At 42.5% G+C, this 14,753-nt stretch overlaps 1 protein-coding gene across 1 annotated transcript in view; it reads left to right on the plus strand.

Annotated features, from left to right (window-relative positions):
- FASN (fatty acid synthase) overlaps window positions 1-14,753 on the plus strand; it is a 66,315-nt gene that overhangs the window by 1,281 nt on the left and 50,281 nt on the right. The window contains exons 2-3 of the mRNA XM_035104295.2: window positions 11,175-11,315; window positions 12,714-12,866. Of these exons, the coding sequence (XP_034960186.2) occupies window positions 11,189-11,315; window positions 12,714-12,866 (280 nt within the window). The 5' untranslated portion in view covers window positions 11,175-11,188. The remainder of the gene's footprint in view (window positions 1-11,174; window positions 11,316-12,713; window positions 12,867-14,753) is intronic.

Raw genomic sequence — 14,753 nt, forward strand, 5'->3', positions numbered from 1 at the left:
CCCCCCTTAATTCCCAGCGCTTTCCTTTAATATGCAGAAGCACAGAGAAGGAGATAAGAGTTTGAAAGGTATATGACACGCAGTAGATATTCTCTGCTCTCTCTGTTGTGACATTAGAAAATGAGGACACCAGATAGTTTCTACTTCGTCACTTGCAACCCAAGTCTTTCACTTCTTCTCAGGTAGCTAATAAAAGCCAGCAATTTCTGCTCAGCATTTGGAAGGATTCTCTCTTTGTTTCAAGACGTTCACAGAGTCTGTGATTCTTCTATTGTTCTCATAATGTAATCTTGTATTCATATTCCTCAGCTCGGCAGTACGATCCTACAGCCTTACTCTGTCCATCTCCAGAGCTAAGGGATGCAGTTGTAACGCATTTTGAGCTATTTGTATTACAGCCAGTTAATTTTATTCAGAGTTGCATAAAAATGGGTAAAATAAGGTAGTTCTCTTATTTCTCTGTTTTTAAAATTACTTTATACGGTAGCATAGTCATGCGACATGGAGAATTTAAAGACAAAAAGTGTCGTACAGCAATTTATCTTACTAGATATTTTAAATCATAGAGGGTAACTGGTACCACGCCCCCCTTTGCTAACCCAACTCAGTGGCTAAGTTGTCCTTATCTGTGTTTTTTGTGTGCTTATCCTCAAAACTGTTGTCCTAAGTGTCTGAAGTAAGATTCCAAACCAAGGAAGTCAGAATATTTCCCTTTTTGCCATACGTTCTCAACCTTGTTTAGAAGAATCTAAAAACAATGAACATTTATTTAATGTCTCTAGGAATTGAGAAGTACTGCAACTTGCATTGGTGACAAAAGTTCCCTTTCTCCCACTGAAACAAATTAAGGCAAAGAACTTAATCTCTTGATTTACAAGCAATTCATTCAAGGTTGACCTTAAAAGTAAAATGGTAGAACTGTCGTTGACTTCTGTGAGACTGGTGCACTGATCCTGATGGATCTGCTTGCTGTGTTAGGGTAAATGATTGTTGTATTGGTTTTATTTACTGTATTTAATTCTTTACATTTCATTTATGTTTGCCCAAAGTTCACATTTAAGACCAAATGCACCCACGTTTTGTTGTCCTGTCCCAAGTATTTATGTGCTAGCCCAGGAATTTGTGGTAGCAGAATGAAAAATCAGGCTACAATCCTAAACACAATGATTGAATAAGCCCCATTTCACACAATGGAATTTACTTTTGTGCAAGCAAAAATTCTGAACACAGAATTACACTGTGCCAGCCCGATCCTATGCATGGTAACCCAGAAGCATGTCCCTTTGAGTTTACTCTAAGAATTCTCTTTAGGATTAGAGCAGGGTTTCCCAAACTTGGATCTCCAGCAGTTTTTGGACTCCAACTCCCATCATCCCTAGCTAGCAGGACCAGTGGTCAGGGATGATGGGATTTGTAGTCCAAAAACAGCTGGAGACCTAAATTTGGGAAACCCTGGATTAGAGCATTGGCTGTGAACATGCGCAAGTGAAACCAGCTGAAATCAATGGGACTTCCTTCTGAGTTAGCATAGCTAGGATCACACTATACAAGCATTTTAATTTAACTGGAGACTTATGGGTAGGAGGAAGTGGGTTTTGTGAGTGTATTCATGGTCACTGGAGGCTGCATATAAAAAAGAACAGTGCATAATAGCTCTGTAGAAGATAGGATATTGGCATGTATACATTGCATGACAAGTTACACCTGCTGAAACTCTCCCTTTGGTGCAACTATCAGAGCTGCAGAAGCCCTGACCTCTTCTTCACCCGGCCACCCTGCATGGTCACAGGTCAGTATAAATGGATTGGCCACCAAAGACAACACTCAGTGGGTGAGTCCCTTTAATAAAAACAAAGTTAGGAACCACTGATCTGACACTACAAAATAAGCACATAATTTTTCCATGCCCCCAAAGTGAGCATGCTTACAACAAAGAGGTTCAAAATGTACACATAGAAGTGTGCCATCTTTAATTATTTAAAGTCCTTTGGTTTGGTTTAAAAATCCATACCTTCATTATGTGCCGTGATGGATGTCCCTTCTCAGAGGGAGCAGAGTAATAATTTGGAAAGGACAGTGTGTGGCTGTGTTCAGATATCGTAATAAAGATGAATCATGGTTTCTTAGGACCAGAATGCCCTAAGGCAGGCATGTCAAACCTGCGGCCCTCCAGATGTTTTGGACTACAATTCCCATCTTCCCCAACCACTGGTCCTGCTAGCTAGGGATCATGGGAGTTGTAGGCCAAAACATCTGGAGGGCCGCAGGTTTGACATGCCTGCCCTAAGGTCTTCCTCTGGACTCAGGAGGTTTCCCCTGTCCCCAGTGCAACCACCAGGAGACGACTGGAAACATTTGCTTGCATTTTTGTTTAACCACAACTTGTTGCATTGCCTAATCCCGACAAACTGTGGTTAATTTTAACAATGATTTGTTTGAAACAACCTCCTTCAAGCCATAGTTTATGAAACTAGCTAAATGAAAATGGGCTAAATACTGATTAAGTGAAAGTGAACATATCTGAAATTCCCCTCACAGCAGTGCTGGTGAAGGGAGCCCGAAAGCTCAGGGGAGGTTAGGCTCATTCCCAACATAATAAACCATGGTTTATACTGACATCGAAACACAGCCACAGTCTTGAAATGAATTTCAGTACAGATCTTTAAAATATCTTCCAGTTAAGAAAAGAAACAATGGGAGGGGGAGATACTTAATGAATTACAGGCAACCTGTTGAAATGCACTAAAAATGGCCTTTTGCAGCACAATCACAAGAAAAGAGTAAGTGCGTAGTTAACTTACAATGAATGTACTCACAGTGCTGTGATGAAACAAGTAGGTACTAGTACATAATGCCAGTGAGAATGACTGGTTATTATGGATGATAAATGAGTTAGCACAGTGCCACAAGGCTGCACAAATACTGTGTAAATAAGGTACCCCCTTGCAATGGTGTGGCCTCCTTTGGATGATTTCAGATTGGAATATGCAGAAATCCGCATTGGAGAGAGCTCTATGTAATACTGCGCTGGATATTACAGAAATCTCAACACATGCAAAAGTAGTCCAAAGGCTGTCTAGATGTGTTGCAAGGCCCTTTTGCATAACAGCGATCATTTAATCTTATTGACAAAGCCAATAGGAAAAGGAGAAGTGAAATTCAGCAGAAAGGCCAGTCACAAAGGAACTCTATGGGAGAAAATGCTGAGGGCTACTTCATAGACGCTTTCCTCTGTTCATGAAGAGTTCTCGAATGCTCATTGAATGCATGCTCACCTTGGCAAATGTAAAATATGAACCAAGCTAGGATGGATAGTTGATCCTTATGCCTCCAGTTGTAATCTTGAGGCAAAGTGCTGCTATGATCGTGACAACTGCTTCTCACCTATATTCTGTTATCCATCTTAATGCATGCCTGGGGTTGGTGTGGACTGCTTATGCAAACCTGCCCTCAGAAGCAACATAATTAATACTTTGTTGTACTCACTCAAGCGTATGTGGGGTTGAGCTAATGTTGTAAATTAACTGCCCGTCCTCTGCTCTGTGCCCTAGGCCACAGTCACACCATAAATTTAAGGCACCATGATTCCACTTTAACTAGTCATATTCTCTCAGAGCTGTAGTTTGTGAAGGGTGCTGAGAGTTTTTGGGAGACCTCTGTTCCCCTCAAAGAGCTACAATTCCTAGAGTGGTTTCACAATCCCTCTTCCCAAGGAACATTTTGCACTGTGTGAAGTAGAGCTTCCCTTTGTCTGTCCTGAATATTCCAATGTGCAACTTCATTGGATAATTTCTGGTTTAGTGTTATGATGGGAGGAAAACTTCTCTCTATCCACTTTCTTAATACTGTGCCTCCAACACTCTTGCCCAGGCCTACCCTGCCCCCGACTGGTTACTTGGCTCACATGGCAGTGTTTTGGCTCAGAGGATGGGTGACTGGTGTCTGTCTGCTCTGCAAACGGCTGCTCCTGCCATGCCGTCTCTACTCTTCTCCCTCCAGCCTGAGTGATGGGTGGTTTCTGCTGCACCCATGACACAATGCAACAGAATGTGATGTGCCTTGCTGTGTTGCTGGAGCCCCATCAGCCAACTGTTTGCCTGGCCTGCCTTCCCATTTTGGAGAAGAGTAGAAAAGTAAACTGAAGGGTTGCCAGGCTAACACAGAGCATGTGTAGCTTGCCACACTCACTATCTGAGGAAGTGGCACTGGGCAGCAGCAGCAGCAGCACCGCAGTCTATGGCAGACATCTGTGAGCCCTTCACCAGCAAGTAAAACTAGGCCAAGAAGACACAGGGAAGAAATGGATGAAGAAAGTGGTGGCAAAGTGCCATTATTGCTCATCATCTGCATGAGACCACAACATCATTTCACCTAATGATAGGTCTTGCCCTTGCTTCAGACTCACATTTCACACATGGCCTCTGCTCCACCCTGAATCTTCGTCTTCTCTTTCTTGCACCATTCTGATATAATTAGACCGCAATTACAACGGGACAGATACTCGCGTTTTTTCACACTGTGAATAAACCTGATGCTAGATTGATAATTTTAAGCAACTCTGTAAAATCAGATTGATGATAGAGTAGGTTGCAAGCAGAAAACCAGAAAGGAACCATTTTTGAAAGGCAGGACAGTAGTTTTGATGAGTGTGAAACTACATGTGACTGAGCATGCAATGGGGTCTGGTCCTGAAACACTAAAAGCACCTAGCAAACCCATTTCCCAGACCTGACAATGAAATGGTTGTACAATCCCTACTTCAGAGCACTTTCAGCTCTCTGAAAAAAATAATTATCTGGTCTTCAGTCTGTGTTTTGAGTTTAATTAGCATGCATTCCACGCTCCCTCCGCCTTGTCTTTCATTGTATCACTGATGCTGATAGAAAAATTTCTGCTTTATCTTTGTAATATCTCTTCCCTTTGGCCACCTCAGTTCGTACTGTATATTCTGAGCAGATCAGTATTTCTCAGCTTTATTCTGATACATATGATCCAAAGCACAGAAACAATGCCTCCCTCAGAGGCAAATCATTCACTTTATAGAGGGAGTCAGTACTGTGCCCTTCAGATGTTGCTGAACGACAACAAGTTATTGGCCGTGCTGCCTGGGGCTGATTAGAGCTGTATTTCTACAACATCAAGAGGGTACTATCTTGGCTACCCCTGTTTTAGACATTAAATTGAAGGAGCATATAACCTAGATCCTTTAGCTGTGGTGGTTATATTAATTGGGAGATATTGGTGTGCAAAATGCATACTGAATTGAAACCATTTTTCCAGGTATTGCTTCCCATATTTTCTGTTTAAACTAAAGCACAGAGTGGGTGTGAAGCAAGCCCCATGCAGACATTCTCCTTTCCACATTGGTAAACCTAGTGTTAAACCAAACCATGGCAACGATATGGGTACTCATCCAAGTCCAGACTCTTGTTTTGTTTCCCTCAGACAAACCACGAGCAGTAAACCACGGAACAGACAGCTCATGACTATAATTCTTGCTTTGTCTGGAACAAGGCAAACCATGAATCCAGGTTTGAATGTAATACTAAGCCAAACCATGGCTTAGCTCATAGCAGTGTGGCAGTAGGTGAACACCTGAAGAGCAGTAGACCAGCTACAATTTTTATTTCGAGTATCCACACATTAACATTTAGCCATGGCTTGGCTTACCATTGTGTGCAAACTGAGTGACTGTTACTATGTCTGTAAAAGTGGTAAGCCATTATCGGGATCACTATATCAGATTTTCGAAAGGATCCAGTTGCCTGGAGCGTAGGATGTGGAAATAAATGGCTAGGCTTTCAAAGGCACTACCAGAATAATAGGATGTGCAGATGATCAATGATACATCTGGCTTATAAAATGATTAGGAATTTATTGCGAGTAGACTTGCTTGCTGCTTTAAATTAAATTTTATGTTGTACAACAGGGAGCTCTTCATTATTGCTCTGTTCTGCTGTCTGAATGACAGTTCCCTCACTGCGAGAAGCAAAGCTACAGGGAACCAGGCAGAGGGCCTTCTCGGTAGTGGCACCCGCCCTGTGGAATGCCCTCCCATTAGAGGTCAGAGAGATAAACAACTACCTGACATTTAGAAAATACCTAAAGGCAGCCCTGTTTAGGGAAGTTTTTAGTCTGTGATATTTTAATGTGATATTTTAATGTATTTTTATGTGTGTTGGAAGCCGCCCAGAGTGCCGGGGGAGACCCGACCAGATGGGCGGGGTATAAATATTATTATTATTATTATTATTATTATTATTATTATTATTATTACTTAAGTGTCTTGTGGATACAAGAGAAAGAATACCTAGGAAGATTTACTTACCATATATATAGACATATCCCACCTTTTCTCCAAGCAGCTCAAGGAAGCTTGCATGGTCCTCCACCCATTTTATCCTCATACAACCCTGTCAGGTTCATTAGGCTGAGAGATAGTGACTGGCCCAAGGACACCATCAGGTGAACTTCATGGTTGAGTGCAGATTTGAATTAGGATCTTCACAGTACCAAGTCCCCACTACTGGCCATGCCAGCCATGACTGATGAGAATCCATAGACTTGTAGAGTTGTAGCTCCAACAGTATCTGAAAGTCACAGGCCTCACCCTACCCCTGGACTATTAATTTATTGGATTTATATCCCACCATTTTCTCTAAGGAGTTCAAGGTGGTGTACATGGTTTTTCTCCTCATTTACCTTCAAATGAACCCTGTGAAAAAGGCTAAGCTGAGAGGTAGTGAGTTGCCCCAGCTCACAAGGTTCTTGTGAGGACAAAATGGAGAAGACCCATGTATGCAGCTTGAACTCCTTAGAGCAGGCATCCCCAAACTTCGGCCCTCCAGATGTTTTGGACTACAATCCCTATCTTCCCCAACCACTGGTCCTGTTAGCTAGGGATCATGGGAGTTGTAGGCCAAAACATCTTTAGGGCTGCAGTTTGGGGATGCCTGGCTTAGAGGAAAGGAGGGATATAATGTAGGATCAACCTAACCAACACCATTAGCTTTGTGCAAGGACTTCCATTTCTTCCCCCCTCTCCTTCCCTCACGTGCCCCACACCCCAAAAATTGTCTCTGTAGTGTGCCAGGGGACTCTCCACTCCCAGAATTCAGGGGGAACAGGAGGCAAATATGAAAGTGCACAGTGTTGAATTCCACCGACTGTATCTTACAGAAGAACAGTTGACACCTGTGACTGAACAATCAATCTTTGGTCATTCAAGGTGTAATTGGTGCCACTAAACAACAAGGAATGTGAGGGGGAGCTTAGGGCAGCATGAGATAGCCCCCACATGCACCAAGCTGTGTCCTTGGTGAGCTTGGGAATCTGTGTGTGCCAACATATGTATTTAAAGCACTTTCATGTGTGAGGGGGCATTACTGGACCAATCGGAATCCCCTCATGTGAAGGAGCTCTCTGAACATCCTTCAGTGTAGGCGTGAGTCCCCTTCTCATGGGGCTGAGGAGTGACCCTGCTGTGCTACTGGCGTGATGGATGTCCATTTGAATGTCCCAAACAGGACAAGCCAGCACAGAAATAAGGCTAAATGGCTGTATTTAGATGTGATTGTATGAAATGAATACTTTCCCATATAGGAAAGGGAAAGGAGTTTCCTGATAGATGAATGAAAGAATATAATTGTTACTGATAATTATTGAAGAGTGCAGTCCTATTCCATTAAAATTAAGGGGTGTGTGTGTTTATACCAACCTCAACTTGAACAGGCTTGCAGCTTACTGACTATGATCAGGAATTATAGTCTTCAGCAGGCATCCCCAAACTCCCCCCCCCCCCGATGTTTTGGGACTATAACTCCCATCATGCCTGTCTAACAGGGCCAGTGGAATTGTAGTCCCAAAACACCTGGAGGGCCGAGTTTGGGGATCTTGGTCTTCAGTTATGCATTTCCATTGATCTTCCATTTGCCCTTAAATGAGCTTATCTTCAAAAGACATTCTTACATATTTTACTGCACTGTTTTCATCTGGAGGGGCATTCTTGCACTATAACAACAAAAAGAGGAACCCCCACCCCCAAAATGCTCAGAATATTTGTGGTATGACAGGATTTCAGCCGAAAGCTACAGGACATACAGTTATTGATAACGAAGCGGTATGATCACCCTAGAACTTTTGCAAGCATAAGCATTATTGAAAGTGGGATTGCGTGGGACCACCTCAATACCATCATCAGCACAAATCATATACTGTAAGCACAATTAAAAGGACATTTGGTGGTACCCATAGAATGGTGTAAGACCTAGAAGGGCTCAGTCTCTTCACTCTCCTACTGCTTCACTCTACAGTACTTCCCACTTTTAGCTAAGCTCAGCCCTGCCCTCCAGAGCAAATCTCTGTTCTGAATCACTACAAGCAAGGAAAGGAAGCCAAGGAATCTGGCTTCACCTCTTCCACTTCTTTATCAGTTAGCTTTGACTACAACAGTTAGTTTTGCCTTTTTATCTCTGATGAGCTCTTCTACGGAGTCCTACCTACAGTCTGGTGAAGAGTAGCAACAATAGCTTTAAATGAGTTAAACTTGCTCGGAGAGATTAAAGGGAGAATTGCTAATAGTTTTATAGCTGGAGGATTTATTGTCAAGCTGGTGTGTTTTTTTAAAGTGTTTTGGACTGGCGCCTTAGCATTCAGAACTAAATATAAACTATGTTACTATAAACTAAAATATACTACCTCACTACTTAAAAGCAAATATTTTCCCTTCATACCTTTAGGTATGTCACAGATCACCACATTGTTTTGTTGAATTTTATTATCTGGATTGTCAACATGCTTTGTTGTTTTATTTGCTGACAACTTCTAGCAGCAGCAACAGCGGGGGGGGGGACCAGTAAACTGATTCATGGCTAGAGTTCATCAAAGCAGTGTACAAGATGATAAAACACAGCGCTCAGTTTCTGAAATCATTTCTTAAAAGCTCTTAAAACATTGGGAGCACTTCAATGTTGCACTCTGACAATTGTTCCACCAGGGCAAGCATTTTGGCTTGTCAGATGGAGAATCTCCCCTTTTCTCCCCTTGCATGGTGTTTTGGGGGTTCTCCTGACTTGCCCCCCCCCCCCATTTTGGGGGCAGGCACATGTGGGGGAAGAGTGGGGGTGTTAGGGCAAAATTCTGGGTGCGAGAATGCTCAGCCACCCAGCTCATCAGGCAAGGGCCTGTGGTCGTTGCGGAGTATAAAAGGAAGGAGTCCAGCCATGATCTGGAGCAAACAGCAAGGTTTATTACTGCGCAGCAGGTTCAATGCCAGACTGAACACCGTGAACAGAGCTGCAAGAACTTTAAAAAGTTCCCACCACCATCCCATAATGCACATCGAAAGCATCATACATACATCACTTGTGACAGGGTAAAACGTCAGAAAAGGGGAAGGTGCAAGGGGCATTAGCATACAGGTAAACAGGATTAACATAAGGTAACAATGCATGATGTCCCAGGACATTGATAAGCAAGTACCAGTAAGTATCTGGGAGGGGATCCTTGAGTACCTGGCCGGGAAAAACAATGAGTCCAGGTGTGTGTATTGCCTCTGGCTTCGGAGGGTCGGGAATGGCAGGAGATGGTACCTGAATGGATTATAGATATGCAGAGGAGCACCACCCTGGCTACCTGACCTCTTGCTTAAAGGATTATGGCTGTTCCCTGCATCCCTGAGAGCCCTTGGCCAGAGTCGCGAAAGGGGGTTTCATTTAGAAATAAAGATACACGGTATTCAGTCATAAAGAAATATGGTTACATAGAGTCTCAGGCAACAGAGAAGGGGTAGGAAAGGGAGCCATTATTACACAGGGCTTGATCTTGAGGGGTTCGTGTTGGTGCGATACTAGAGTGGTGTTGTAGGATCAGACGGGGGTCCCCTTGAGGGCATTTGTGCCAATCTTGATTCCCAAATGAAGCCTCGTTTGGGTGCCCCCCCCCTATAAAATTCCCTAAGAGGGGGGAACCCCATTGTGCAAGCAGAAGTTCTTGGGCAGGGCTTCTGTTGACAGAACTCATTTTAGTTAGATCCCATCCAATAAAACAACATCATACAAATGCTAGTAAACAATAAAACCATATCTGCAAGTATGCAATCGGTATTCCATAAGTTATTGGGTCACCCATAGGGGCAAGCCTTCTTGAATAAACATGCCTTCAATAGGCACCTAAACATAATGAAGTTACCACTCAGTGCCTGACTAGCACTATTCAGTACTGTACATATCCATTATTCAGCAGGTGACGTGGTCAATAGTAATATTAATCCCACAGCACACTAAAACAAAAACCAGTTGCTGCCCAATAATATCTCTGTCAATTCATCACTAGTAGCACAAAATTCACATACAGCCGGATGTGTGCCCCTTTGCTACATTGCTAAATTTGCAGTTATCTGACTACAGCGGACTAAAATTAATAAAATGATTAAAAAATGGACAGTCCCTCAGGAGGAGGGGGACGGAGCACTGGCCAGGATGGAAGCCACTGCAATATGTTTGACCCTGTTACTATTGCTGGAAGTAATAGACATGACAATGTGGATTCTTGGCCAAGGTGTAGAAAAGCCTTTTCTAAGTGTTACAAGATGCCCCAAGTGGTGCCACCTACATCTTGATATGGAATCATGGGTGGGGGCCCCCATGGAGCAAATTTAGGCTGTGCATGGGAGGAGGAAAGGGAGAGAACGTTCAGCTGCACAGATAGAAATCATTGTACAGATAGAACAATTGCCGCAGTGCTATGTTGGATTCCACCCATGTTATGGAATTAGATGTTATGAATCACGAACTCCTTAGGCAAAAGCCTCCTTCTATCTCTATTTGATTAATTTTATTCACTGCGTTGTTGTACCAGTAGCTTTCCAGAAGTTTTTGTTCCTTTCTGTTTTTATTTATTGAGTTACTCAGAGTTCAGCGCTTGCATCCAGGATCCCCAAGCCCCCTGGTATATAAAAGACCACATCTGCTCATAAAATAGCTCTCATGTGGTCTGTTCTAAAGGTATATCTTTAAAAGAATCTGATCTGCTGCTCAAAAGTATATGAAATTAATTTGCCCGGTGTTTCCCTGGTAATTATATATTTGGTTTTTTAACACGTGCATTGTAATTTTCTGGCATGATTCATTCTTGTTGTATAGGCCTGATTTTTCTCTTCTCCACTTGCTGTCCAGAGACGAGTTGAGAGATGGAGGAAGTGGTGGTCGCAGGCATAGCAGGGAAGCTGCCGGAATCAGAAAACTTGCAAGAGTTTTGGGAAAATTTGATCAATGGAGTGGACATGGTCACAGAAGATGACCGGAGATGGAAACCAGGTAGGTCTAGTGATGGCCTTCTCAGTAGTGGTGCCCTCTTTGTGGAATGCCCTATATGGGGAAACTTTTTAAAGTTGAATGTTTTACTATGCTTTTTATATGCTGGAAGCTGCACAGAGTGGCTGAGGCAATCCAGTCAGATGGGTGGGATACAAATAATAAGTTGTTGTTGTTGTTGTTGTTGTTGTTGTTGTTGTCAGGAGAAACAAAAGCATTGGAAAGATGAACTCTAAGGGTTATTGAGTTGTATGACCTTTAAGGAACAAGAACCATTGTCGAATTCCTGAGCTCTCACCTGCATTCCTGGATGTCCTTCACTATATAGCAGAAAGTGACTTCTGTTTAATCCTTCTGCCTCAGAGTTGAATCCATCTAAATCTGTGGTTCCTAACGTGGGGCACAGGCCCCACAGGGGGGCAATTTGATTTTTAGGGGGGGGGCAATTCGAGAATGAGTTATTAACAGTGAACGGCCTTTTAGGCTACCTCCACGTGAATAGGAGTTCACTTTTTAAATAATAAGAATTATTATTATTTAAAATAATAATTTTAAATAAAATTATTATTTTAAATAATAATTTGTGGGGGCAATCAGGATTTTAGAGGTGCTTAGGTGGGGCATGGCCAAAAAACGGTTGGGAACCACTGATCTAAATTAATACAACCAAATCTATATCCGGCTTTCCCCCCTGTATAAATAGAAAGCAAATAACACATAAAAGCTCAGAGAATAGGAAAATAAGTTCCATGATGTCTGCCTTTACCAAAAAAGAAGAAGAAGAGGAATGTTAATACATTTCCTCTCAAAACACTTACCATATATACTCAAGTATAAGCCGACCTGAATATAAGCCGAGGCACCTAATTTTACCTCAAAAAACTTATTGACTCGAGTATAAGCCGGGGGTGGGAAATGCAGCAGCTACTGGTAAATTTCAAAAATAAAAATAAATACCGTCCTATGCCTTTCTCAGCTGTCGGCGGTGGGGGGAGAAGCGACGAGGAAGGATCCCTTCCTCGCCGCTTCTCCCTCCCCACGGCCTCGCACAGAGCAGGCACAGGACAGGGGTTCGGAGAGTTGTAGCGCAGCGCTTCTGCGAACCCCCGGTCCTGTGCCTTTCTCCGCCACCGCCCGCCTCACTTGAGTATAAGCCGACGGCGGCTTTTTCATTTTTTGTGCTGAAAAAGTAGGCTTATACTCGAGTATATACAGTAATTAAACTATAGTGCTTTTGCAAAATCTCCAGATGGCATAAGCAACTCTGCAAGACGTTTTGTACAACTTCTGGGCTTCCAAGATGTAGAAATAGCAGTGACATACATAATAAGCGCAACCAAGATGCAATTTCTAATCACAGAAGACGTGATGTAATTTTTCTTTCTTCTTTTGAAATTTCAGGACTTTACGGACTGCCCAGGAGAAATGGGAAGCTCAAGGACATCAGCAAGTTTGATGCCTCCTTTTTTGGAGTTCACCCAAAGCAAGCTCACACGATGGACCCTCAGCTCCGACTGCTGCTCGAAGTCTCGTACGAGGCCATTTTAGATGGCGGTGAGCAAAGAGTTCTAGAATTCTGCTCCAAAAAGCCCTGGTCACATGCAAATCAATCATGTACAAATTGTGTCGCTTGCACAAGATAACATGAACTACTTACAGACCCAAAGCACACCAAACTTTGTTTTCAGGACTAGGAAGGAGCTTGAGGGATAGAATGCAGCATATATGTAGGGGGACATTGGTTGGGGCAGGGAACCAAAGCAAAAAGATTCTGTCCACTGCCTAGATTCTTTCTGGCCTCCAAATCTAGAAGAAATAATCTAAATATGGCTTTCCCCACTCTGTGACATGAGGGTTGGAAGTTTTTAAAAAACAAAACAGACTTTTGGAGGAATTCAGTGTTGCACTCTTCTGATTGTTCCCGCCGTGTGCTTTTCTGGGGTGTACATGATCCATTGGAACAAATCAGGGGGGAGAGGGGAGGAAACCCTGTTGTGCTAGTGGGAGCCCTTGCACTGGCTTCTGCTAAGTGCAGCAGTTTAGTTAAATCCAGGCCTTTGCCAAGAGATCTAGCTTCTATTGTTGGTCGGAATACCATGACCATGCATTTTGATAAACTTACCTTGGAACTAAATGATGAAACCACCGTTGTGAAGGCCTTGACATTTGTACGTCTTTTGAAATTAGTGTCACACCTTTGCAAAGTTCCCGTTGCAACATGCTTCTTGCAATTTTGACAGTGAAAGAAAGATTATAGCAACACTAATAACTGGTATTAGTATCAACGGGTAGCAGTGTTGAAAAGAAGTGTTAGGAAATGTGTTCACAGCTGACACGTCCCTCTCTGAAGAAGTGTGCATGCACATGAAACCTCATACCAATGACAAACTTAGTTGGTCTCTAATGTGCTGCTGGAAGGAATTTTTTTATTTTGTTTCGACTACGTCCCTCTCTGACAGAGCTCCTGGGATCTGTTGAAGACACGTTTTCCAGCCTCCTTTGCGATGTCCTCTGAATGAAGCCTTCCTGCTCATTGGTGTAAAATGGAGACATTAGAGTTTCCGATAACGTGGAAGGTTTTGATAAAACTTTTTGAAAACTCATGGCTGGCAGAGACAACACTCTTCCATTTTTTAGGAAGCTTAAGTTGAGATGCATTGGTGGGCCTATGTTCTTATTCTATGATCTGTTAATTATTTTTGTTTTGTTTTTTTGTTTTGTTTATATCCTGCCCATATCTGGCTGCGTTGCCATATAATGTTTGTATGCTGGTTCCTTTTCTTGACAGCTTCAATGCTTCCTACAAAAAATAAAATAAGATTCATTTATCTTAAGAATTAGGTTCATTAAAAAAAAAGAATTAGGTTCATTTCACACATTTTCTCCTATAAGTCACTTCTGCTTTGGAGAGAAAGAGGATCACGTCCGCCAGCATTTTTAAATAATCAGCAGGGGCGTCATACAATGGCTTACTCTCTTGTGCTCTTTGAACACATTTCCCATTTAATGTACTCCCCCCCCCCCCCAGCAATTCACTGCATATTTCAGGAAACAATGTGCGGTAAAGTTGTAATTTTTGCCCATCTCTTTGCTTCAGGTCATTTCTGCCAAGAAAACTTTATACTTAAATACTTAAAAGGTCATGAGGGAAGGACCATGCTTATATAGTTGTTGTTGTTTTGAGTGTATCTGAAGAAGTGTGCATGCACACGAAAGCTCATACCAAAATAAAAACTTAGTTGGTCTTTAAGGTGCTACTGAAGGAATTTTTTTATTTTGCTTCGACTCAGACCAACACGGCTACCTACCTGTAACTTTTTTTTTTTTTTAGATTTCAAGTATTTATATACCACTTTCAATCAGAAAGGCTGCAAACAGAAAAAGAAAGTCAAAGCACCTGTTTCAATAATATAATAGCCTGGTTCATATGATACACTAAAC

The sequence above is a fragment of the Zootoca vivipara genome, chromosome 2 (genome assembly GCF_963506605.1).
Source record: "Zootoca vivipara chromosome 2, rZooViv1.1, whole genome shotgun sequence".
NCBI lineage: Eukaryota > Metazoa > Chordata > Lepidosauria > Squamata > Lacertidae > Zootoca > Zootoca vivipara.